The sequence below is a fragment of the Malassezia restricta genome, chromosome VII (assembly GCF_003290485.1).
Source record: "Malassezia restricta chromosome VII, complete sequence".
NCBI classification, from domain to species: domain Eukaryota; kingdom Fungi; phylum Basidiomycota; class Malasseziomycetes; order Malasseziales; family Malasseziaceae; genus Malassezia; species Malassezia restricta.
The window spans coordinates 66375-90798 of NC_040199.1; the positions used below are offsets into that span (position 1 = coordinate 66375).

The 24424-nt window shown below is 57.0% G+C and overlaps 16 protein-coding genes across 16 annotated transcripts; 7 read left to right on the top strand and 9 right to left on the bottom strand.

The window, feature by feature from the left end:
- Nucleotides 1-36: 36 nt before the first annotated feature.
- On the bottom strand, nucleotides 37-2979 carry MRET_3809 (telomerase reverse transcriptase; the record flags this gene model as incomplete). The annotated part of the gene is made up of 1 exon (XM_027630436.1): nucleotides 37-2979. One exon carries the CDS (start codon nucleotides 2977-2979, stop codon nucleotides 37-39), a length of 2943 nt encoding a protein of 980 aa, XP_027486342.1.
- Nucleotides 2980-3077: 98 nt separating this feature from the next.
- Nucleotides 3078-3674, bottom strand: MRET_3810 (PRA1 family protein 1; the record flags this gene model as incomplete). Its single annotated transcript, XM_027630437.1, has 4 exons — nucleotides 3078-3360; nucleotides 3395-3468; nucleotides 3496-3611; nucleotides 3641-3674. 4 exons carry the CDS (start codon nucleotides 3672-3674, stop codon nucleotides 3078-3080), a joined length of 507 nt encoding a protein of 168 aa, XP_027486291.1.
- Nucleotides 3675-3784: 110 nt separating this feature from the next.
- Nucleotides 3785-4948, top strand: MRET_3811 (mitochondrial carrier protein; the record flags this gene model as incomplete). Its single annotated transcript, XM_027630438.1, has 1 exon — nucleotides 3785-4948. One exon carries the CDS (start codon nucleotides 3785-3787, stop codon nucleotides 4946-4948), a length of 1164 nt encoding a protein of 387 aa, XP_027486453.1.
- Nucleotides 4949-5073: 125 nt separating this feature from the next.
- Nucleotides 5074-5406, top strand: MRET_3812 (uncharacterized protein; the record flags this gene model as incomplete). Its single annotated transcript, XM_027630439.1, has 1 exon — nucleotides 5074-5406. The coding sequence occupies one exon, from the start codon at nucleotides 5074-5076 to the stop codon at nucleotides 5404-5406; it is 333 nt and encodes a 110-aa protein (XP_027486290.1).
- Nucleotides 5407-5427: 21 nt separating this feature from the next.
- Nucleotides 5428-6525, bottom strand: MRET_3813 (mitochondrial carrier protein; the record flags this gene model as incomplete). Its single annotated transcript, XM_027630440.1, has 1 exon — nucleotides 5428-6525. The coding sequence occupies one exon, from the start codon at nucleotides 6523-6525 to the stop codon at nucleotides 5428-5430; it is 1098 nt and encodes a 365-aa protein (XP_027486289.1).
- A 60-nt stretch (nucleotides 6526-6585) lies between these two features.
- Nucleotides 6586-7692, top strand: MRET_3814 (uncharacterized protein; the record flags this gene model as incomplete). Its single annotated transcript, XM_027630441.1, has 2 exons — nucleotides 6586-7039; nucleotides 7067-7692. 2 exons carry the CDS (start codon nucleotides 6586-6588, stop codon nucleotides 7690-7692), a joined length of 1080 nt encoding a protein of 359 aa, XP_027486294.1.
- A 30-nt stretch (nucleotides 7693-7722) lies between these two features.
- Nucleotides 7723-9936, bottom strand: MRET_3815 (component of nuclear aminoacylation-dependent tRNA export pathway; the record flags this gene model as incomplete). The annotated part of the gene is made up of 1 exon (XM_027630442.1): nucleotides 7723-9936. One exon carries the CDS (start codon nucleotides 9934-9936, stop codon nucleotides 7723-7725), a length of 2214 nt encoding a protein of 737 aa, XP_027486293.1.
- Nucleotides 9937-9980: 44 nt separating this feature from the next.
- On the top strand, nucleotides 9981-13080 carry MRET_3816 (mediator of RNA polymerase II transcription subunit 14; the record flags this gene model as incomplete). Its single annotated transcript, XM_027630443.1, has 2 exons — nucleotides 9981-12623; nucleotides 12649-13080. 2 exons carry the CDS (start codon nucleotides 9981-9983, stop codon nucleotides 13078-13080), a joined length of 3075 nt encoding a protein of 1024 aa, XP_027486288.1.
- Nucleotides 13081-13135: 55 nt separating this feature from the next.
- MRET_3817 (maltose acetyltransferase) lies at nucleotides 13136-14063 on the bottom strand (the record flags this gene model as incomplete). The annotated part of the gene is made up of 7 exons (XM_027630444.1): nucleotides 13136-13219; nucleotides 13252-13285; nucleotides 13319-13339; nucleotides 13380-13478; nucleotides 13525-13635; nucleotides 13708-13952; nucleotides 13989-14063. The coding sequence occupies 7 exons, from the start codon at nucleotides 14061-14063 to the stop codon at nucleotides 13136-13138; spliced, it is 669 nt and encodes a 222-aa protein (XP_027486287.1).
- Nucleotides 14064-14159: 96 nt separating this feature from the next.
- MRET_3818 (N-terminal acetyltransferase B complex non-catalytic subunit) lies at nucleotides 14160-16535 on the bottom strand (the record flags this gene model as incomplete). Its single annotated transcript, XM_027630445.1, has 1 exon — nucleotides 14160-16535. One exon carries the CDS (start codon nucleotides 16533-16535, stop codon nucleotides 14160-14162), a length of 2376 nt encoding a protein of 791 aa, XP_027486298.1.
- A 39-nt stretch (nucleotides 16536-16574) lies between these two features.
- On the top strand, nucleotides 16575-17696 carry MRET_3819 (crossover junction endonuclease EME1; the record flags this gene model as incomplete). Its single annotated transcript, XM_027630446.1, has 1 exon — nucleotides 16575-17696. The coding sequence occupies one exon, from the start codon at nucleotides 16575-16577 to the stop codon at nucleotides 17694-17696; it is 1122 nt and encodes a 373-aa protein (XP_027486297.1).
- On the bottom strand, nucleotides 17651-19324 carry MRET_3820 (phosphatidylinositol glycan, class B; the record flags this gene model as incomplete). Its single annotated transcript, XM_027630447.1, has 1 exon — nucleotides 17651-19324. One exon carries the CDS (start codon nucleotides 19322-19324, stop codon nucleotides 17651-17653), a length of 1674 nt encoding a protein of 557 aa, XP_027486299.1.
- Nucleotides 19325-19449: 125 nt separating this feature from the next.
- On the top strand, nucleotides 19450-20889 carry MRET_3821 (mitogen-activated protein kinase kinase; the record flags this gene model as incomplete). The annotated part of the gene is made up of 1 exon (XM_027630448.1): nucleotides 19450-20889. One exon carries the CDS (start codon nucleotides 19450-19452, stop codon nucleotides 20887-20889), a length of 1440 nt encoding a protein of 479 aa, XP_027486426.1.
- A 23-nt stretch (nucleotides 20890-20912) lies between these two features.
- Nucleotides 20913-22238, bottom strand: MRET_3822 (autophagy-related protein 13; the record flags this gene model as incomplete). The annotated part of the gene is made up of 1 exon (XM_027630449.1): nucleotides 20913-22238. One exon carries the CDS (start codon nucleotides 22236-22238, stop codon nucleotides 20913-20915), a length of 1326 nt encoding a protein of 441 aa, XP_027486200.1.
- Nucleotides 22239-22337: 99 nt separating this feature from the next.
- On the top strand, nucleotides 22338-23549 carry MRET_3823 (peroxin-16; the record flags this gene model as incomplete). The annotated part of the gene is made up of 1 exon (XM_027630450.1): nucleotides 22338-23549. The coding sequence occupies one exon, from the start codon at nucleotides 22338-22340 to the stop codon at nucleotides 23547-23549; it is 1212 nt and encodes a 403-aa protein (XP_027486292.1).
- MRET_3824 (methyltransferase) lies at nucleotides 23515-24423 on the bottom strand (the record flags this gene model as incomplete). Its single annotated transcript, XM_027630451.1, has 1 exon — nucleotides 23515-24423. One exon carries the CDS (start codon nucleotides 24421-24423, stop codon nucleotides 23515-23517), a length of 909 nt encoding a protein of 302 aa, XP_027486475.1.
- Between the last annotated feature and the right edge of the window lies 1 nt (nucleotide 24424).

The following is a 24424-nucleotide window of genomic DNA, read 5'->3' on the forward strand; positions in this document are numbered from 1 at the left end:
CCAGAGGCACGGGCGGCGCGTGGCTCTATGAGGCGTCTAGGTAAGGCGACGGATCCGCTCGCGGTGGGCGGTCCAGGCGCGCAGGACAAGGGGGCCGATCTTGCGGCGCGAGCGTGCGTACCGCTGCGCATGCACAAAGGGCATGAGGGTAGCGACAAGTGGCGCATGTACGGGCCAGGGCTGTAGCACGTGCGCAAAGGCAAAGTAGCCGATCCACTCGACACAGGCGCGCTGGATGTGACACTGGGCGTGGGGATGCAGCGTAACACGAGCTTCACGAATGGCTGCACGGATCATGTTCCATGTCAGTCGCACGGCATGCACGATGGCACGCATGACAGGCGGCGCATAGGCAAAGGGCATGTGCCGCATAAATACCCGAAGCTTGGCCGCAGCGAACACAAAGCCCTCTAGCAGATTGGTGTAGACGCCATAGGGGGTATTTAGATGCGTGTCTGTGTACACAGCGGCGGCACGCGGATGCATTGCATGAACAAGCATCGATGTAAGGCCAGCGGCACGCACAGTGAGCGTATCTCCCATATGCCGGGGGTATCGTTGGGTATCAGGCTGAATAGCCAGCGTCGTGGGGTCGATGCAGATGCCACACCAGGGAAATGGGGTGTGGGGAGCGAGGCGACGGACGACGTGGCCCGTGGGGAGACACGCGTCGAAATTTACGAGGCTTTTTTCGGGAGCAATGCGGCATCCATGCTGGGGAAAGCCCCTGTGTAGCGCCTGGCACACATCGTAGGCGCGCTGATATGATGGTGACACAAACAAAAAATCATCGGTGAACCGCAGCAAACAGTCCTCGTCCTCGTCGATGCTTAGGTAGGTCCGCTCGGCGTCAGCAAGGACGAGATTGCACAAGAGCGTCGATAGGATCGAGCCTTGTGGGATGCCAGTCGTTTGGCGATGCAATGCATTACCGATGCGTACGAGGGTGCACTGGATATGTGCCTCGACGCGCGCCAACACATCTTCAGCCTTGATCGTCGTGTATGTGACACCGTCAACGAGTACCGCATGCCGAGGCGGAGGCGCTGACTGCGCCGCGTGTTGCTCAAGAAACGAGGGCGGATGAGGTGCGGGCCATGCACGCCGTACCTGGGTGCGTCGAATCATACCAATGCCCGGCCGGATCTGTGCATGCCGTTGCAGCACATAGGTCGCATGCCGTGGCACTAACGCACGCACCAGGTGCAAGAGGCGCGTGTGATCGAGCGAGTCAAAGGCCGCTCGAATGTCTGCCCGCACCATGTAAAGCCGCGGCCACCTGCCCTGGAAACGCTGCTTGTACGCCTTGAGGCGCGCGTACACCGCATGAATACTAGGCATAGCCGCGCCGAAGATGCGGGGGGACTGCTGTGCTGCCTCGTAGCTCAGGACATCCAAGGCACCCTGGAGCTGCGCGTTGATCGATCGCCCAAAGCCCATAGGCCGGCGCGCCAAATTGACAATGGGGCGCACGCTCGCTTCTTTGGGCACGAGGCGCATAGTGGCGTAGGGTATAGGAGCATCCATGGGAGTCTGCACGCGCGAAAACAAGTGCATACATAGTGCATGCACATGCGGTCTGGTTTGCTGCGCCCATACGTCTTGTCGAAAATACAACACGCGTCGCCGGAACACAGCCGAGTCGGTTACGTAAAAGCAGGTGCGCAGTAAGGGCAAAACAACGTCGTCCAATAGCCACCACATCCACGCGCAGAGTCGTGTATGTGTCTGCACCGGATCGCGGTACTCTTGCAGCCACGCACATTCATTTTTGCGGAAACCTTGAAGGGCTTCATGCACACTGATTTTTTCCGAGCGACGCGCATGCACAAAGCGGCGAATAGTGCGACGTACCACCGCCCAATTATGAGGACTGCCCACCATGTCGCGGGGCAGAATGGTACGAAGCACGACGCATACATACCAAGTGACACGGCTGGGTGGTGTTGCGTAGCTCAGCAGCGGCGGTGATGATGAGCCAGGCTCTAAGGGCGATGGGCGTGCAGAGGTCGTTTGCTGCGAAAGCACCTCGGGTGGCGAACATGAGGGTACAGACATCGTAGGCACCAAATGTTGCCGAGGACAGCACGCCTCTAAGATGACGTCGTACCTGCACCGCCGGTGTTTTTGTAGCATGCGCGACACGAGATGAGCCAGGGTCGTCAGACCTTTGGGCCAGCGGCGTCGGGGCAGGTCGTGGTTCTCGTTCTTCGACGGGAGGCGGTGCCATGCATGGGGCAAATCAAATGCATGTGGCTGCATGTCGCGCATGATTCGGGCCGTATGCGCACGTCGATCGGTGTGGGTGTGTCCATGCATGTGAAACGAGTGCGTCGGTGGCAACCCCAAAACAATGCCGTAGCGGTACACCTGGACCGGGCGAGCATAGAAAAGACGAGAGCGACGGAAAAAGAGATGCGCGGCGGACACACGGCGCTCCGAGACACTGGGAGGACCGCGTGTTAGGGGTCTCTGATCGGTGAGCGGCATGCCCCACATTTGGGAGTAGCAGTCACGATGTGGCGCCATAGGATAATAGTAGGTGGTTCCACACAGCATATGTACAAAGGCATGCGTTCCCATCAAAAACAGCAGAGAATTCCATACGTCGTCCGTTAACAAGGCATGCACGATCGAGTTGGTATGTGTCGCTACCATGCGATGAGGCGTCACATGAAAGCCAAGAAGAAGCATGTCATGTCGGCGACGTATGTGCAAGGTGCGTTGAACGTGTCCTACGACGGACTCCAGTGGCATGTAATCGTTCGCCTCTAGGCCATACGTATCAGTTTCACCCTGGTGAATATGTTCGTCCAAAGAGCATGGCAGCGCCACGAGACCATCCAAAATGAGGTTCCGAGACAAATCAGGTGACGGTATTGATGCCGCACACACACGCTCTACGTACGTGCGCAAGGAGACGACAGCCGCATAATACGTCGGAAGCACATGCTTGGCAACGACGCCAGTTGGAGGCATCGCTGCATGGCGATGTGGAGAGGGAACAAGACGGTCCCTCGAGAATAGCACGTGCTACGTACCAAGGATCCGGTGTCAGATTAGGTAGGTATGGGCTATTAGACCGACTCGACACCAGCGTACTCGCTCGAGACAGGCGGTTCGATGAACGCAGCGTGTCCAAGAATCAGCAGCGCACTGCTGCCCACAAGCCAGAAAATCAGGGCGAATGGCTGAGCGAACCACAAGAGCACGAGCACAACCACCACAAGGATCGCATACAGGCTCTTCTGCGTGACGAGATGGTTTCCCACCTGCATGGGTTCTGGCGCAAAGCGGTTGATCGCCGCGAATCCACCCACCAGGATAAAGAGAGCAATCAGCAACAAGGGGTCTGACAGACTGGCGAGGCGTAAGAAGACAAGTGCAAACGTACAGGCTGTAAATCGCGAGCAGAATGATGACAAGCGAGTAGTTACCGGAAAAGTGGCGCGTATTGTACGTGATACGCTGGTGTCAGTCAAAGACAAGACGTACTTGGATCGCCTCATTCGTGTCGCGCGGCACGCTGATCCGGTGGTAGTCAAAGAACTCGCGCACAGGGCGCACAGTCGAGAGTTTATTCTCGCGGAAATTCTTCAGTGTTTCAGAGACTACCGTCAGCACTCAAAGCTTGGCGCACCTTGCTGCGCATAGTCCATCACACGGCTCGCCATGATGTACACAGCGAGCCTCGAACCGCGATTCGTCGCGGCTCACAGTGCAGTGTCACGTGAACCTGACATGGACACCCTCATGAGGAAGGCGCGTCTTGCCTCGAACGGTCATGTCGTCGATGGCAGGGCAGGTAGTATGGCTCCTGCTGGTGCCAATGATTCTCGCGGTAGAGATAGCATTCTTCGTGGGCATTAGTGTCCCGGTGGCGAATGTGCTTACGCGGCTTCGTGCAAATTACTTGCCGCACGCCGTGTCACTCGACCATGTCATGGAAGCAGGTCGTGAGCCCAGTCGACCATCCCTGTGGGGCCTCCTTTTTGCGTGGCGGCACTATGAGAATCCAAAAATCGGACCCAACATACGTACATTTATTCCGATGGCCCGGCGCGTCTATCGACTCGAAGGCATTCGTGGGCTGTACAAAGGCACGACGCTCACCCTTGTCCAGTTCCTGGTCATGCTTGTGTTGATCCTCCTCCTGAATCAGCCATCTGCTTATCATCCTAACGAAGTGCGCATGATCGCTGTTGAACGCCCGTTCCGCAGCCTGTGCACACTGATTGTCTCGGTTCTCGTGCTGCTTCCCACCGAGGTGCTTCTGAGGCGGACGATGGTCCATCATGCAGCCGTGTCGTGGCGCCACCCACGCACAGCACTGCGTCAAGTATTGTCGCCCGCCGAGGTGCTGCAGCCATGGCGCTTGTATATTGTCCCAGGCCTCGTACCTCTACAGCTCTTTCGGCACCTCACTGCATCATACATGACTCACATGGTGCGGTACTGGACTCTGCCCTTGCTCGAAGACTTTGTTCCTCAGGTATCGCGCCAAAACAAGGATACGTACGAGGGGCCGACGTCCGACACCTTCCGCGTCACTTTTTGGGGCCTGCTTCTCTTCGTGGGGTGGAGTCTGAGTGTGGCGGTGCTCTTGGTACCCATCGACTGCATTCTCGTGCGGCTTATGACGCAGTATGACCGCACAACATCGATTGATGCTTCCACGGCGCCTGCGTCCCATAACCACCAGGCCTCCTACGAACAGGATGTGGAGGACGAAATGAGAGCCACAACGACGGCGGAGCCCGTCACGTCGTTGCGGCCATGCTATGGACACGACCAGCCCACATCGACAGAGTTTGGTGCATCGGAAGTGCAGCCGTACACGGGTGCATGGGACTGTGCCTGCAAAATGTACGACGAAGAGGGCCAAGAGAGTTTAATGCGGGGCGCCTTTTATACGGTGGTGGGATATATGCTCATGGCCTTTACCTAATGATCATACTCTGATCACATGCACCCAAGCATGAATTTGACCGGCTACGATCCGGTGGGTATCGATGCAGGACCGTCTCTGTGCGATAAAAAGCGCTGAGAGAAGGCACGCCACAACTAACCAACATGGATGGGGAAAGCAAGGAAGCGTTGGTGGTGCTCAAATACCTCATATGCCTTCTTTCCATGGTGCTCATCTTTATTCGGCTCTTGCGCATTCGGCGCAAGCGGTGCTCGGAAGCGCTCAAACAGATGTCTTTTTCGATTAGGCCCGACGGTCCAGCGTCGTTGGACCACGTTCAGATCGATATTGAGGCCCTCGCACCTGTGACGCCTGCATGGCAACGGCCGCCTATTCTCGACAACAGCGAGTCAGACCACAGGCTCTCGCGCTTCATTCAAGGCGATATTGAGACGACTATCAAGGTGGTGTGCGAGGAAGAGACAGGTACATGCTAAAGAGAATATTCTGTGCCATAGTTACATTAGGAACAGACGTCCCAAGATTGTGTATAGTAATCCACGAGTCAGACTGCTATTGCCTTCTTCGTCGCGGATCTTGCGGAATACATCCACCAAGCTTGTGTATGGCTCGACATGCGAAGCGCCAAAATACGTCCATGCTGGATCGTCGTTGCCATGGCAAGGACGCAGCGACACAATAGGCTCCTTGTCTAGTACAACGAGCTCTGCTCCATGCACCGCGGCATACGAGCGATCTGAAAGCTGTGTCGCTGCGCGAACATAAATATTGTCGAGGGGCAGCAGCACAAACCATACCAGGCATGACAGCAGCACACGCACCAGCACCTGCCACGCATCCCCATGCACGGTGACCGCCCGATTGTCCGATGTTTGGGAGACAAAGAGCGTAAGTATCGCGAAACGACCGGGAGGCGCAAGGAACAACGCCACCAAAGACGTCAAGAGACTGATAAGCAGCCTCGCGAGGCACGTCGACGTCACTCCCGGCAACAAGAATAGGCGCCACGGCTGTTTGTACTCTTGCACAGTGAGAATATGCTTCAAACACTCGCATGGATGAGCCCAGTTCAGGTGTCTCGGATAAACGATCGTTCGGCGTATCAAGATGTCCACGGGGAATAGGAGTAACGACACGAAAATCATCAAGCCAGCTCCTACATTCGCAGACGCACTCACGTCCTTAGATGGATTCGAAAGTGCTTGAGCCAGTATGATGCCAAACGGAACGAAAAAGGATAGTAACATCGTCACCGCATAGGCACAAACAAGAAGATGCGTGCTGCGAAACAGACCGCGCCAGCCTTCTATGGCACAGATACGCTTCCATGTTGCGACAAATCCACGCATATCTTCGGGCCCCAACTTGCGCGTGTGGTCCTGGCGAAAAAAGCTCGCCAGATACGATGGGCTCTTCACCGGCGTATCCTCCGAAAGTGATACGGCCCGAGGCGTATAGTTCGCGCGATAGCACGTTATAGTCACGAGAATAGGCATGCTCACGCTAAGAACCAATGCGCTCAGAACGAAAAACGCAAGTAGTAAAGCAATCAGCAGTGCCACGAGCGATATGACATCGTGCACATGGACCTCCATGGCGGTCGAACTACATGCTTGGTTTCAGCGAGGGGACAGGTCCCACCGTACCTCCACCTCATGCGGATTTCCATTCCGTCGTTGCCCCAGACGCAACGCTTGTTGCCGACGGTGACGGATGTGCAAGAGGCAGTGGAGCAACTGTACCAGCTCCTGGATCATGACAGACGCGTATTGTGTATTACTGGCGCTGGTGTGTCGGTCGGCAGCGGTATTTCGTCGTACCGAGGCCCTAATGGAGTGTACGTCAACAAGGGGTACCGCCCCGTCTATTATCACGAATTCATGCACCAGGGTGCTTTTGGAGACTTAAAACGGCGCCGGTACTGGGCGCGTTCTTACTTAGGATACCCCTCAGTTCGTTTGGCCCAGCCCAATGCGACTCACCAGGTACTAGCCGCGCTGCAGCACACGAAGTATTTGGACCAATTAATCACGCAAAACGTCGACCGGCTGCATCATGTGGCAACGGACTCCATAGGTGGCGACACGTCATCGATTCATGAGCTGCACGGTTTGTATGCAGGTAACTAACCCACAGGCTCGCTCGGCGAAGTACGCTGCACGTCACGACATGATCCTCCATATGGGCACGACAAGCGATGGTGGGAGGCGCGCCACACACGCTCCTTTGGTCTGATTGATCGCTTCTTCCCTACTCCTGTCGGCTCCACGGACGTCCATCACGGTTGTGGCTTTGTGTGCTCGCGTGATGCGTTGCAGGACAAGCTCACTGAGCTCAATCCCGATTGGCATGCATGGGCCGAGCGACTCGAGCGCGAGCCGCACCTGTCTTTGCGTCGTAATCCCGATGGCGATGTCCAGCTCGAGGGCGTAGCCTACGAAACGTTTCAGTACCCGTCATGCCCAGCATGTGGAGGCATACTCAAACCGGACGTCGTCTTTTTTGGCGAAAATGTAAGGCGATCCCTGCGCCACACTTGCGAGCGACTCGTGGAGGAGGCCGATGCCCTGCTCCTCGTGGGCACAACAGTTGCCACGCACTCGGCATATCGCCTGGTGCGCGATGCCGTAGAGGCCGACAAGCCGGTGATTCTCTTGAACCAAGGGCAGACGCGTGCGGATGCGATCATCGACACGCGTATAGGGCTGGATTCGTCTACGGTCCTGCAACAATTGGCAGACAACATGGCCCTAAGTATTTGACTGAGACTTGAGTTGCGAAATACGCTGAGGTTAGTCGGTCATACGTACGGCACGTCGTTCTTCACGAAGTTTATGGAGCTGGGCCATTTTTTCTTCCTTCGATAGTGTCTTGGAGGGAGCGTTCACTCGTGTGATAGGGGACACTTCTCGCGGCTTGCTGGTAAGACTGGGCGCAGCCTTCTTGGGCTGTGACTGCATGAGTGTATTGGCCACCTTTTCGGCCCGGTTGTTGGCAGAAAGGTCCATGCCTGAGGAGGACGCTTGGTGGACGGGCACAGCTGGAGGCGACAACAAATCAGGCGTAAGGGACGCTTGTGACTGCGCGGCTTTGCTGGGCTGCGCCAGGCTCTGCGATACTTGTGTCGCGAGTGCATCATCCTCTTCGAGCTGCGCCATGGCCCATTCGCCCAATCGAGAGGCTGCGCTGCCGGCTGTGGCTGAGAGAAACGAGGCAAACTTGTTGGCGCGTGGTTCAGGCTTAAGAGTCGGCTCTGTGTCTTTCGAGGACGGCTCTTCGGATGGTAGCTCTACACTGTGTGACGACATGTCCTGCGTGTACTCGCTGATCTTGTTGAGATAGAAGTGCAGTGCTTCAGACGCCGAGTCACGGACCGCCGCATTCGCATCAACGAGACACGGAGAAAGAGCCGGGACGACATGGCAAGCAGCTGTTGGAGCGTCAAAGTTATCGGCAGCCTCGCGGAAGGCCTTGATACCGGCGAGGCGTGTCTCGTCGAACGTGTCGCGCAAACTGCAAGCAAAAGCAGGAATCAGGACGTCGGCTTTGGTGCGTGATGTTAAACGAGGCGACATTTCTGACAGCAACTGTGTCGCCTGCAGACGAAGAAGCGGACGAACGTCTTTTTGCATCTTGGCAAGTTCGCGCAGCAGCTCATTGTTTAGAATGCGCTCGCTGAACTTGGGGAGCAAGACCCGGATGCTGTTGATCGCCGCCGTGCGCTCTAATTCCTGCGTCGACTGGAATGACTTCCACACGAGGGGCCAGAGCTGGTGTGATACGGCCTTGGCATCGAGATGATGAGCGTACAGCGTGACATTGGACATGAGCACGAAGCGGATCGGCTGGTACGGCGAGGCCATAGCACCAAGTATAGGTTCGCTGAGCACACGACGCCATGCATCTGAGTCCATAGTGGCACCGATCTCCAGAATAAGTGGCAAGAGGGACGAGGCAGAAAACTCGAGATCGAGATCCTTGGATCCGCCCTTGTAGCGGAATGTCTCTACAAGCGCAGGCAGGACCTTGAACTGAGCAAAGGACGGCGCAATTTGCTCCTGTGACACCACAAGACGAGCAAGTGCGCTGCCCTTGTCCACGGGATGAGCTACGCGGAAATCCTCGAGGATTTGATCGGCCTGGACCAGGACATTGGTGCTGAGGAAGCCTTGAGGTAGGCGTCCGAGCTCGAGGAACTCGGTTACGCTCAGTCGTGTATCAGGACGTGGTTGGGCCATGCGCTTCAGATGTGCATATAGGGGCGTCGGAATACGCCCAGCAGGGAAATGGGACGTGTTGGCCGGCAGAGTGCCATTGAACGCCTCAACGGCCAGCATGCACAAGCTGTAGCTGTCAGTTGCGTAGATGTGGCGTGTATTTAAAGCGCCAAACCCAGCTTGAACCACTTCCGGCGCAGCATACACATTCGCACGCGGAGATCTACCACCGAGACGCAGAACCAAAGCATCAGGTTCAGATGGCTGACTTAGCGTTTCCATGCCGCCCAAGAGCCATTCCCCCGATGGCGCGAGAAACACACTGCCGGGGTGCACATTACCATGCACGGCATGCATATTTTGATGGAAGAATGCCAAGGCACTCGCAATATGGCCCAACCCCCATACGATCCAGGCCGGTGTGGATGCGCCGCGTCCCTTGCCCTGCGCCCACAGCGCCATGGTGTCAATCAATGGTTCAACACGCTCCACCACGAGATACAGCGTGCCTTGACTCTCTGTCGTGTCTAGAAACTTGAGAATATGTGGGTATCTGGTGGTCCGTAGACGCTTTATGGCATTCTGGGCCATGGCAATTTGATCGCGCGATGCCTGTGTCTGATCGAAGCTGAAGATGCTCACAGGCACCGAATCAGAGCGCCGCGTGCCGCGGTGCAGTGTCCATATACTTTGCCCATGATACGAATCGACATCTTCATCGATAATATAGTTAGATAGAGGTCCCCCCGACTTGCCCAGCGCCGACGACAGCGATCGAAAGTACTCCATCGTGGGCCAATGCCAAGAGGATGTGGAGGCGTTCCTTTTTCGTTATGAGCCACCAGAACCCCGAGGCACGCGTAACGCTGGAGCAGCTGCTTCAAGAGCTGCCACTCGAGGATGGCGGGCTGGTGCCCCTGGCGGTGATCGTCGAAAGAATTACAAATTCGGCGTATCAAGTGATCCAGAGTCTGAGTGACACGCTTCCGTCGCTATCGAGCGACGCCAAACGCGCCAAAATATTCACGGCAGCACTCGAGTTACGCCGCCTCTTTGTCAAGCTGCTTGTCATCGTGCGATGGACAAAGGATGCCAAGTTGCTCCATCGCGCACGAAATGTTGTAGCGCTGCTTGTCGAGCAGCAATGGGCCCATGAGGATGCATTCTCAGGCCTGACGCAAGTGCGAAAAATTTTGCCGAATGCACGAATGAGTGATGCAGACTTTGTCACTGCCATCGATGTGCTGTGCACGGGAACATACCAACGCTTACCAGCGTCCATCAAAGACAGCACAGTTATGCCGACGCCTCTCAATAACGAAGAGGCACGCAGCATCATGGCGAATCTCGACCGCATACTGCGAGCGCGACTCGCATGGACAGAGTCCATCCCGATGAAGCTACGACTACAGCGCATAGCCGATGGGAAGGCTTACATGGAGATGCCTGGTCTATATGACATGTGCCTCACCGTACAAGGCCCTGAGAAGCAAGACCGTTGGTGGCTCCTCGATTTTCACTTTGCTGATCAAGTCGATGAAGATGACCAAGAGTCAACATGGACTGAAGCTTACCTAGATCGCATTCATGAAAAGGCTGAGGCGATGTTTTCTTCAGAAACAAGCGAAGACGATGAACCAGCGCTTATGCGACTGCATCACATGCTTGAGCAGGAGGCACTTCAGCGCCAGCTGCATATCATGCATCGCCAGCTTCAGCGCATGTCCAGTTCCAATTGGGGAAGGCATATCAGCTACACCCTGAAAGAGCATGTATTGGATATCACGTACTGGAATGGACACAGCGAGCTTCAAGGCCATATCACCCTTCAGCTTGAATCGCTGCCACTACAAGGCCCCAATCGTGTGCTGTCAGAGATCATGTCTGGCACAAATGTCACTGCGAAGCAGAACCGCATCCATGTACAGTGGCATTTGGAAGACGAGGTCCGTGCGCATGTCCCGCGAGATGAACAAACGTGTGCCTTGGATCGCTTGGATATCGAGGCATTAGTGCTCTTGTGCATTAGGCGCCATTCGCACGCGCTCATGAAACGATTCGAGGCAGAAATCGGGCGCTTCGAAGGGCTTGGCGCAGGTAACCCAGGCTTATGTCGACTTTGCACGCACAAGGACAATGGCTACGGACCCCAGTACTCTCTCCAGCTCCAGTTGACAGAAACGGTGCGTATCATGCTGTACATTTCGACAATCTCTGGCCGGATCGGACTGAAGCTGCTCGAAGCAAACCCGAACGAGATGGCTTTATCACTGAGTCAGAGTCAAAATGCCGCGTTGCAGCAAATGGCAGACCGCATTCAGACCAACTTGTCGTGCGTTGCCGACACAATCTTTGCATTCCGAATGCAATGCTTGACGAAAAACCTGCAGCTCAAGATGGCATGGCTCGGTTTGCCGTGCTCGGCATCCATCTCTCTTCGCTCGGGTGAATTCAGCAGGATGGGATTGCAAAAAGGGCATCCTCTTTTGTATGTCCCACTCGGCATTTTACCTGGTTACCATTTTTTGCTGTATTTCGAGCCCAAGCAACAACTTGGCATGGCCCTTGTTCTCATCGCATCTGAGATGGAAAACGGCAAGATAACGAAGGTGATCAGCTCTGTTAAGTGGTTGAATAAGACACACCTGTCTCAATTCTCAATTCAAGATTCGATGCTGGTCAATACGCCGGCTGACTTAGCCAGTGAGCCACACGATTCATATACGAAAGACCGAATTCACACGGAAGAACTCGAGTTGGCTTTGCATTACAGCGTAGCCACAGTCGTGTACTCTCATCTGGAGGAGCAGCTACGCCTCAAGCTTGTCCCATTTGTGCTTTTGGATGGCACGTCGCATGCCACCACTCCGCCCACGGGTAAAAGTCCAGATCCATTACTTCCCAGTCTCTGTGTCCAAGCTTGTAAATTACTCACCTCGTATCAGGACCTTATTAAGCCCAACATGTCGCTTCAGCTGTGTGAGTGGTGGCTGCCCCTCAGGCGCAGAGTCGTTATGCACTTCAAAGTCAATCTGAAGGAATATTACGACATGGAATCGCTGCAACTATCTGACAGATTGAACTTCGATCCCAGGTCAGGTGTATTTACTTTTACGTGCTACGAAGTTACAGCATGTCTTACCAAGTTCCAGCAGATTTGGCAACAAGTTGCCCGCTTTTGTTTGTTGCTAAACACTCTTTCTTCCTGGAACGCGTCCAACTTCTTCTTGACTCTACAGTCACTGAGCTGGCAACAAGTGAACATAACCTATGGCGAAAAGGAACACGATCACCCTTACTTTCTGCGAGTCAAATTCAACATGGTTGAACCTCTCGAACAACCCCGCTATATTTTGGAATGCGGTGTTCAACACAGTGCCATGTCCAACCCACACCAGTATATCCTAAGAATTCTTGAGCGAAGCTTGAATGTACTCACAAGTGACGCTGAAAATATCTGGTTTACCATGTTCCAAGTAAGTATAAATGTACTCACACCAGACTCTGGCATCTACTTTACCAATACTGTCTCAGCTACATGATCTCATTCAAAACGCTGTCGTTTCGGCTGACTGTCCCGATGTGCAAATTATGGATGCACAATGGTACCGCGTCCGGTTCTACGAAGTTCATGCACTTGATCTACGTGTGATGCCTGATAATCGCCTACTTATGACAGATACCTGTGAAAATTCGGCAAGCAAAAAGACAAAAGACATCACCGAAGCATCTAGTAGCTCGCTGCTAAGGCCCCTACCAAACTTGGCCTCACTATGGAATGAAATCGTAACCGAAACAGCTACACATGGAACATCAAGGGCATCCAATCACGACCGCACGTCCAACCCAAACATGGTAACAGTTTCATTGTTACCTAATCAAGAGAACATCCACACATTAATCAAAAATATTCAGGAAGAAATAAATTTATAAATTAATGTAGAGCTAAGATAAAAATATTTAAAACTTTTCTTTAACATTTAAAAATTTAAATATATTTAATGACTTTAGCAGGGCAACCGACTGCAACACAATTTTTTGGAATATTTTTTGTAACAGCACTTCCTGCTCCCTTAAGATTTAATGAATATTTTTAATACTTACAATTGTGGTATTTTCTCCAATATTCACACCTGCACTTTTAAAATTAATTTTTTAATTTTTCACTTACACAATTGTCGTGTTTCCACCTCTGTATTGTTAAAATATTTAAATAAAAATTTAATACTTACATCCAGCAATTTTTTCCGATTTTTACAGGTAAAGCTCTCTCTAGAACTGCGTCCCGCTCTCTTGCATTCACTGAGTGAGTAGCTGCATAAATATGCACTCTGCACGAGTTAGCACATGGGATTTGTCATACACGTTCGTGCTCACCCTGGTCCCAAAAGTACGCCATGGCCAAACGTAACCTCAGCACAGTCTAAAATTGTCGCATTTGAATTAGCATAGAAAGCTCCTTCAAATTTGACATTGTAGCCATAGTCTCTGTCAATCGTTAGCCTGCTTCATAAAAAGTTTCGCTATGCTCGAATAGCGCCAGTATGGATCGGTACGTACAGGTAAAATGGAGGTTCGATCTCGATTCGGTGTTTTTGCTCATCATCAAGACCGAAGATTTGAGCGAGTAACTCGCGCCTCTGGACCCCCATTATATCATCTGAGTCGTCGTCACCTTCATCGGAAGGATCCATGGACATGGTCGCCGGTGCAGAAAGGTTGTACTTGCGATAGAGCTTGCGAACACGAATGCGATCCCTCGTAAGTTCCCCGTCCAAAGGACAGTACGCAAGGCCCAAAACCATCTGATGAATTGTAAATATTGGGTTCAAGTATCATACCTTGTCTTTCTCAGAAAGAGTAGACGCAATGTCGGCATACTTTTTGTCGATTTCAGCATAAATGGCCTCTGTCATGTTCACAATACTTGAGTCAATCTAGACTGGATCAATGATATAATAACAGGTAGGCGCGTCAGCGCGCGTAAATTAGAGCTATGTGTGGAGGTGAAGTCAAGCTATGGTGCGGAGGACAGCCTGGTAGGGACGAAGGGCGTCCTTTAGTGCGTCCTTCCGGCCAGAATCCACGTCTTGAATAAAAGCTAAGCCAGACGCGCCTAGGCGTTCAGTGAGGTTCACATGGATGTTTTTGTCCATTTCCTTGATAAGTAAGTCGTGAATATTCGAAAGGGCGGAACCTGCAACAGGTCCTAGCAGGTCCTTGATATCCTTATTCGTGCCTTCGCCTACAGCTTCCAACAAACGTAAACCCATGATACCTGTCCATGCAGCATGAAGCATTTCGAAAGGAGCTGTTGCCTGACTTGCATATGTATGCATTTGCTCGAAGAACGAGGGGGCAGCCAAATTTGTGCCTTCTCTTAGGGCACGTGCTAAGTCAAGCAAGGCGCCTTCTGGGCCGGTGAGTACATCCGATGAAATATCTGTTGGAGCCGAGGGTGTAGGTAAGGCAACAGAAAGAATCTCGAGCATAGCTTTGAGCCACTGTTTCTTTCGCAGAGGGCCACATGACAAAACAGACTCGAGGTGCGTCTTTTGCGTCTCGTTGATCCAGGGTAGCAAGTGAGTATCGCGCTGATCACTTAAACGATCAGCTTGAATCATATCGAAAATGTATTGAAGTAGTTTCACAGCATGATCACGTTCCGAATCCACCAAGTCCTGGGTCACGAACTTACTGCAGAGCATATCGACGAGCAGTATGAGCCGAGCATATGAACCCTCGACGCAGTCATAAAAATCACACAAATCCGAAACTTGTGAGAACTTGCCATTTAGGAATGCACGACCCAAAGCCTCTGGGACTTCGAAAGCACTGAGCTCGTAAAAGTCCTTGATGCCGCCCTCCCAATGGTTACCAACGTCAGCGGCATGAGAGCCGCCGAACGAGGCATTGCGGTCGAGCAAATAGTGGGGCATAGTGTCGAGTTGGACCGCCTTGAGCTCAAGCGCATCAAAATGGTATACAGCGAGCTTTAGGCATCCTAGGCGGAGAAGGAGGCGGATTAGCAAAAGACGAAGCTTGTACGCCCTCACACTTTTTTCACATGCATATGATGCGATAGCTGCCGCCTGTATCAAGTTTTCAACGCTGGAGGACTTGCCAAGAGTCACATAGGCAGCTAGTAAAGCCAGGTCATCGCCAGGCTGCATTTCAGTAGACGGCTCATGCACATGCTCGAGTGACTCGATGTACGCTTGCAATAAGTCATCAGCAGAGGCACCTTGCTCGAAAAACAAGGCTATTTTTTCTGCATTGATGCGCTGTGTAATACTTGTCTCAGATGTGAGAGGCTGATGAGGTACGTCAGGGGTCTTGTGGAGCACTGCAAGATGCGGACGTATATCGTCAAAACAGGTGAGTTTGGACGCAAAGCGCTCAACATAGTTTGTGACGAGCTTTGCATAGTCCACGCCATCCGGTAAAGACTGTTTGGCATCAAGTGCCAAGCGGCACAGTTCCAGTACACCAAGAAACGATCCGCGATCTCTCCACTCATCCTGTGCCGCCGCATGCAGCAAGAGTGTAACATCTTCCTCCGCAAGGGAGCCCCTAGCAACACTCGATGAGACGAATTGCGAGATGACCGCCCAGTTTCGATCGCCGCTCTGAATGCGTGTGCGGCAGTCGTTTAAGAGGCTATCCTGGTCTTCGAGAGCTTTCCAGCACTCCCGTACTTGGAACTGGATGCCAAGGTTTTTGTCGACCATATCCTGAATGGGCGGCTTGGTGAGCAGGTCCAGAGCTTCGCGTAGCTGGGTGTGATCGAGGATTGAGAAAAAGTGCAGGTATAGAGAAAGTGTTTCCGGCGTGAAGCTATGCTCATTGAGCTTTTGCTCCTTGATGAGACGCAGCGCAACATCGAGTGTGAGCTTCGAGCTCGGTGGCTTGACGTGTTGAGCGTGCAAGACTGCCACTTGAACATAACGCCAAAAGTCGCGTGGATCTTTGGATGTGCGAAAGCGCTTCAAGATGAGCTGAAGGGCACGTTGAAACATGCCGGCCTTGATAAGAACAAGGAGTGCGCCATCAGCGAGTTCCTCGTCCTGTGGATGTGCCTGACTTGCGGCCATGTATAGATCAGCGAGTTGCTTGGCTTTCCCCATACGTGGCAACACGAAGCCTAGCGGTGAGAGAACATTCAGATCGACACTACCCCCCAGCAGTTGGTCTACCTCGCGTTCCGCCTCGTCGTGACGGTGCTGGCGAAACAGAGCCACCGTCTTGAGCGCACGTGCAAGAGGAAATGGGCCAGATGCTAGAAGTGCGTCCGCTTTGTTCACAGCAACGCCATACTGGCCGCTATCCAGTGCATCATACACCTCGATGCACTTGTACTGATCAAAGACATTTCCCTTGGCCGCCATGGTGGAAGGGAAAGAAAGTCTTCTCCACTTCCTGCCACCATGTCACAGAGTGACGCGTCGCTGGTGACCCTGTCCAGTCCACCACGACTTGTCGATATCCAGTCGTCGCCTACACTTGAGGCACGTACAGCTCGTCGGGCAGCTGGTCCATTGGATCCTCTGTTTTTCTCAAGCTCGCCGACGCCTCCGCCGCCCCCTAAGAGACGTCCGGTAAAACGCGCCCCCACAGAGCACCAGCGATGGCGCGAGGCGAATCGCGTGCGTCGGCGACGAGCAGATACGATGCGCGACTTGATCGTGCATATGGACACTGGGCTGGCCGAGGAACTATGGAGTGATATTTATGTACAGATTCGCGCACGTCTTCAAGACGACGAGGCGACATTGCGTCTCGTTCCACGCACGGCGCCCATGAGCCGCCTTGTGTTTGAGCGCAAGGTGCGGTCCACATATGACCCTATCCAGCAGCTGTGGGAGCCATTGGCGGATGAGCAAATTGTGCGTGAGCCAACGCTCGTGTTTGTCGCTGCGGCGCGGCATATTTTGGATAGCACCAACGATGAAGTGTTAGCACAGATGGACGAGTGTGAGCAGCGCATTCTTTTGATTATGGGTCTTGAGTCTCTTTTGCGGCAGGTCCGCACACGCCAGAACCGCGACTACGCCCACAGCATTCGGCAGCGTATGCAAGGCCATGCATCAGACGTCCAAATGCCTAATGATGATACCCGCGAACGCATCGAACGGCGACTCTTACAGCTGCAACTTGAACATCAATGCCATATCGTGCGCTTGGAAAAGCAGGAGGAGGCGGTCGAGTGGGTGCATGCACTAGCCAGCGATATCTCGATTCGGCCGTACAAGCGTATCCAGTCCGAGGCCCCGCCACGCCGAGTCGCCAAGGCTGCCGACGATGGTTTGCCTGCGTACCGTGCCATGCTTGAGGAGATTCCACGGTGCACATCGCAGGCATCCGCTGTCATTTCGGCACAGTATCCTTCACTTGCGTCGCTTGTCCAGGCGCTTCAGCGAGATGGACCGGACGTGCTAGCGGACCTCGTCAGCGATGGAGGACGGCCCACGAGACGCCTGGGGCCCCAGTTATCACGCAGAATTCACGCGGCATTCACGTCTCGTGATCCCAAGGCGTCCGCGGAGTAGTGCGTCAGCACAACGACATCGCCCCGTCGGTGCGTATCTGGATGAAAGAGGGAGTTCCAAAATCGTTTCGTAGGTCGATACCCTTGTGCATAGAAAAGATCGCTGACCGAAGTATTCGCCAGGAGAGAGGAAAACACAACCAAGTGCGAAGGCCACGGATGCCGCCACCCGAGATCGTGCCCGACTCTGGAGGCAAAAGAGGTCCGTGACATGGGCGGAAATGTTGGGTCGACTGTCGGAGGAAATCGCGTGCGAAGATAGGTCACAGGATCGTGGAAGAAGTAGTCGGACTGGTCCCAGTACGGGGCAGCGGCAGTGGCCGGCGGTGGTGGACATGCGAGGAACCATGCAAGGCCTGTATCGCCGCTATCGCCTGCGGCCTCGAAATGCGGTGTATGCATATGACTTTGCCACGGCGTCGAATGACACGGCATCAGAAACCCGACACTGTGGGGCGGCGACGTGCTGCGGCTGAGGGTATGGAGGTACGACACCACTTGCACTTGTGCACGCGCATGAAAGGCACACACGTACACGAGCACCGGCACCTGGATAAGGAGCCAGATCCGCGTCCAGCGCGGCAAAGCGGCATACGCATGGCGCAGGGAGACAATAGGTCGGCTGGACGCCGAGCGGAGCGCCAGAGCTGCAGCCAAGTGCAGCCACGGTACGAGGGGCTGCAGAAAGCGCACTTCCTTGTGCTGTAGGCACGAATACACACAGATCGTTCCTACGCAGGCGCCAAAGAGACGGCGCAAGGCGGGGTGGCGGGTTCCGTGGCGCCACCATCCCAGAAATGCATAGGGCGTATACACGGTGAGGATCGATGGCAGGCCGACGGACACGTACCAGTGCCATGCATTCATGCCATAGAACGACGACAGGCCTCGCACAAGATTCGTATGCACGAACGCCAGCGGCGTCCATGTCCATGTGCCATAATACAGGGTATCGAGACCGGCGCCGACCGCAAGAACGGCCGCGCCGATCCATACGGCCTCGAACAGTAGTCGCCCGCAGCATGCTGTATTCCATGCATCATACAGGACCTGCAGGCCGAGAAACGACCACAGAATGACACTCGTAGGGCGGACGAGCACGGCGGCCCAGGCAGCCAGGAGCGCTATGCGATACGTGTGACGAGTGCGTGACACATGCAGGACGCACGCGCGCGACAAAGGCCAATAGTATAGCGCGATACAGCACAGCGCGGCCTCCATCGTATTGGAAAAGGGCCGCGAGGCCGTGTAAAGCCAGTAGACAGAGCCCAAGTGCAAGACGCACCACACGAGCGCGACTGAGCGACCAGCGGTGCGCGCGATCAGGCGGTATGCGAACCAGTCGCCGAGGGCAGACACGAGCGCCTGCTGCATAGCGGGTGCTGTCGCTAGTGCATAGGCACTGGTGCCCGTGATATCAAGGAGCTTGTACAGCGGGACAAACAGCGCCGGGTGCACGATGCTGCGAAGAGGCGGGTCGGTCGTCCACTCCCATGTGCGGTAGCCGTATCCAAACACGATGCGATGAGCTATTTCAAGCGACTGCCAGTACTCGTCCGGCTGGAAAAACGTGCGGCTGGTCAGCAGCGCGCCCACGGCATGGACGGCGCCCAACGCTGCGCCCACCATGTGGAGACAAGCGGCGGCGGGGGGGGGGCCGCCGACCTCGCCAGGCGGACGAAAGCTGACTAAGCAATATGGCCGGAGCCCGCGTCGCCGACGCCGCTGGTTGCCGAGTGTCCCCTTGGTGGTTGATGGGCGAGGATCCTGCTGCCGCCCACCCCGGCGGGCCGAATGCGCCGCGCAAGTCCAGTATTCCTGCTGGTGGCTTTGCAGGCATCAATGCACGTACGCGCGAGATGGCTGCGGCCAAGTTGCCGCCGCGACTGCAAGCCAAGCTCAGTGAGAATGCGCGCATTTCTGCGCTGACGTCCGGCCCGCCATCGTCGACGATGAAGCACGATGAGAAGCTGGACTCGAGTTTGCTGATGCCCAAGATGCCGTCGACGGCGCCGCGGCCGCGGCCGCGGCCGAATTTGCGCCTGAGCGATATGGGCAGCGAGGCGAGTGCGAGTGGCCAGCGGCGGCGCCCTGACCTGACGCTGGGCGGCCTGCCGAGCAAGGCGCCGACGCCGTTCGGCAGCTTTAGCAAGATTGTCGATCCGTCGGGACGCCTTGTGTTTGATGGCAAGGCTGTGCTGCATGCGTCAGGCGTCGAGTTCAAGAACGGGACGACCTTTACGATCCACATGGACGATCTGGAGATGTTGGAGCAGCTGGGACACGGCAACTACGGCACGGTGACCAAGGTGCGGCACACGCGCACGGGTGTCGAGATGGCTATGAAGGAGATCCGTCTGGAGCTGGACGAGGCGAAGCTGAATGCGATTATCATGGAGCTCGATATCCTGCACCGCGCGCTAGCGCCGCAGATCGTGGAGTTCTATGGCGCCTTTTTTGTCGAGTCGTGCGTGTACTACTGCATGGAGTACATGGACATTGGCAGTCTTGAGAAGCTGACGACTGGCCGGCACTGCGTCGTGCCGGAGGATGTGCTGGCGCAGATCACGCTGAGTACCGTGCGTGGCTTGCGTTTCCTGAAGGACGAGCTGCAGATCATCCACCGCGATGTGAAGCCGACGAACATACTGATCAACTCCCTCGGTGAGGTGAAGCTGTGCGACTTTGGCGTGTCGGGTCAGCTCGAGAAGAGCCTCGCGAAGACCAACATTGGGTGCCAGAGCTACATGGCGCCGGAGCGCATCCGAGCGGACCGTATGCGCAGCACGTACACGGTGGCCTCTGACATCTGGTCGCTCGGTATCTCGATCGTGGAAATCGCCATGGGCACATACCCCTACCCGCCCGAGACATTTACGAACGTGTTTGCGCAGCTGCAGGCGATCGTCGAGGGCGACGCGCCCCAGCTGCCGACGCCGTCCGCGGAGCCCATCACGGTCACCAGGCCGAACGGCACGACCCTCGAGCTCGAACGCGGCACATGCACGTACTCGGACACGGCCCGCGACTTTGTCGCGCAGTGCCTCTGCAAGATACCCGAGCGCCGTCCGACGTATGCCCGTCTCCTGGAGCACCCGTTCCTCACCCACGCGCCTACCGTCGATATGGCCACATGGGCCGCCCAGGCACTGGCATCGCGTCGCCGTGTCGATGAAGACGTATCCGTGTCATAGTATCTACAGTCCTTGCATGAAAGCTAGTGCCTTGGCTCCGTCTCGCGGATCGGCACGCCGCGCCGCTGTGTCGGCGGCGGCCCAAACACCTCGTCGAGCGCGTGCAGATGCAGAGAGCGGGTCATCTGTCCGAGCAGATCGTCGTACACATCGGCCCCCCACGGCCTCGACGCTGCGTCGTCGTCCAAGCTCTCGCGATGCTGCCGCGCGTCAATCATCGCCACGAGATCTAGCGCGTCGTGCGGCGTCGACATGCGCCGGTGCCGCGGCACCGCAAACGCCGCCGTCGGTGAGCGCCCCCCAAATACGCGCGAAGGCGCCGTCGGACTCGACGACGACAGCGAGTCGCGCCCCGCGGTGGCCGCCGGCCGTCGCGGGCCGATCCGCAGGCCGGCGCTCCGTGCACTGCTGTCTTCCAGCGACGGCGAGTGGCGGTGCCGGTACGACGACGGCTGCGTGGCGTACCGCGGGATGCGCTGCGGACGCGCTGCTCCCTCGGTCGGCGACTCGGCGCGCATGTACGCGTCGGAGGGCGGCGTGCGTGCGAGCGACGACGGCGAGCTCGACATGCGCGCGGAGCTCGTGAACAGGGAGCGCAAGGCACCCGGCTCGCAGCCCGGCACGGATGCCACGGACGCGCGCGGCGTCGACGGCGCCACGTCGATCGAGAGCGGCGGCGCATGGCCATAGCTAGGCGACAGCCGCTCGCGCCGTTCGAGCGAGAGAGCATGCACGGTCGCTGCGTCGACGCGGCACTGCAGCGAGCCGATGGGCGTAGAGATCGGCGCCATGTGCCACGTCTTCGCCGGCAGATCCAGCGGCGTCGGCGCTGCGTCTATACTCACATCCACAGCCAGTGCATGGTGGTCCAGCTGCTGACACACGCGCGATAGCGGGAGCGTATGCGCCATCGCATACATCGTGCGAAAGTGCACAACCGCCTGTTTGTAGATCGTCGGCAGGCGCTGCGCCGGCGCGTCGTCCGCCCGCACATCCACCCGCCACTGCTCCAGCAGCACCGCCACACCAGGCTCGAGGCGCGTCCTGTGGGGCACATGCGCATATACGTCGTAGGCCGCATCCAAACACCGCACACGCACCGAGACGACCAGCGTCGGCACGACTACCGGCATGCGCGCCGACGCAAGCGCGCGCCATGGGCGCAAGGGCGCACGATACGCCTCCGACGCACCGAGCTCGAGCGCGAACCACTTGTTGCGCGGCGCGTCGCCGTCTGCCTGCCCGCGGCTATCGCACACGACAGCGACCGTCTTGGCATAGAACTGGTACAGCACCGCGTCTATGCGAGCGGGTGCCTCCTGCTCCACGGCCTCCTGTGCCGTCGGCATCGCTGGCAAGCCGCTTCGGCGTCTCGCACAGACAGCCTGGGGTTCTGGTCACGTGCAGGAGGCCCCAGCCTCGGCACGGCCGCCGGCGTCACGGTTGCCATGTCCGCCGCACGGCGCCCGCAGCGCGGCGCGTACGAGTCGTTCCTGCTGCAGCATGTGTCGCAGGTCACAGCGCTCGAGTCGTCGCTGCGCAGCATGACGTACATCCTCCCGGGCCGCTTCAAAGACGCCGAGCTCGCCGGCGAGGTGATTTACGCGCTCGTCCACCTCCTCGGCCTGTACCACGACTCGGTGCTCTTCCGCATCGTGTACGCGCGCCACCGCGACCGCGATCAAGAGGCACTGGCCAGCGCGCTCGCGAGCGCGAACGTCCCCAAGATCTCGCCCCACGCACGCTACACGTCCTTCTGGCGCACCACACAGCCGCGCTACGCGCTCGCAGCCGCGGCCCTCGCGACCACCGAGGCCGTCCAGCTCCTCGCAGAAATGCTCGCGCGCCGCCGCCTCGGCGAGCGCCGCGCATGGGACGTCGTCCTCGCCATCGAGGCTCTCAAGGCCGCGTGCCGCTTCACACTCGTGCGCGCCTCCCAGAACCGACCGGTCATCACGCCACCGCTGCCCCAGCGCGAATTCGATCCCGCCCAGCTCGAGCAGCCGGCGCCCAGCACCATGCCCCTCACATGGCGCGGCACACGCACACACTGCCTCCGCCGCTCCCTCGCGTCCGTCGGCTCCCGCGACGTCTACGAGCACCTGCTCTCACGCACCCTCACCGAGCAGGACGTGTCGCCACCGCCGCTCCTCGTCCGGCCGCTGACCCAGCCGGCCGCGCGCATCGCCGAGGCCGTGTGGATTCTGCGCCCCCTGCTGTACGTCGCTCTCCTGCGCACGTACGGAAGGCGCGATCTGCGCCCCTTCGCCACCTCGCTCCTCGTGGAATGCCTCGCTCGTACGCTGCGGCAGCATACGCGCGTCCAGCACAGCAAATCGCCCTCACCCCCGTCCATCTCGCTGTGGCTCTCGGTGCTCGGCATGGAAAACTCCTTCCTCGACTGGCTCGCCAGCGGCCTCTCGACCCAAAGCGCCGCTCAGCGACCCGTCAGCACTGTCGAAGGCGACGAATGGATCGCACGGAACCGCTCCCTCTGGTGGTACCTGCTCCGCGGCCCCGTCTGGTACGGCTGGACACGCCCCAAGCTGGCCAGCTTCGTGGCCCGCACAGAGCACCGCCGCCTCCTCGGCCTCCTAGGCTCCATCATCCGGGAGTACCTGCCTCTCATCGACGACTACTACTACTACTCGGCCATGTAACCGCCACGACACGATCCCATCCCGCGTCGTCCTTCCACACATCCACCGGCCACGGCGCAAACAGCTCCGCCACCCGCCCCGCCTGTCCCGCCCCCACCTCCATCACCAGCGACGGCGCCATCGGCGACGCCGTCCACAGCGACACGCTCCGTAGACGCCGGTAGTACGCGTACCCATCCTGAGCGGCCCCCACAAGCGCCGCATACGACTCGTGCTCCCGCACACTCGCGTCCAGGCCCGCCCACGCCGCCTCGGCAATGTACGGCGGATTACACGTCACGAGGTCAAAGGCGCCCAGGCGCGACAGACACGCATCGTCCCATACGTCGCCATGCACGAACGTGACGCGCTTCAGGTCGTGTCGCTCTGCATTCTCACGCGCGAGACGCACGGCACGCTCATCACTGTCCACACCGACAACGTCCACGTCGTACGCCTGCAGACCGTGCGCCAGCGCCACAGCTATGCATCCACTGCCCGTGCACAGATCCAGGATCCGCCGCGGCCGAGGACCATCGTCGGCAAAGCGCGCACGCACCAGCGACAGCAACTGGTACGTCCACGCCTCCGTCTCGCACCGCGGAATCAGAATCGGCGGACGCGTCAGCAGCGACAGCGGCCCAAAGGGCTGGTGCCCAATGACATAGCTCAACGGCTCATCACGCGCCGCGCGCCGCGCGAGTGACAGCAGCGTCTGCCTCGCCGGCGCCGGCCACGTCACCCACGCCGACGAGAGACCGTGCCGCGCCCGCACCTCATCGACCAGCCACCGCGCTTCTTGCCTGCATGCCTCTGCATCGCGGCGATGCGACAGCAGCGCCCGCAGCGCCACGGCATACGGCGATGCAGCGCCACGCACCGCCCCCTGCCGCATG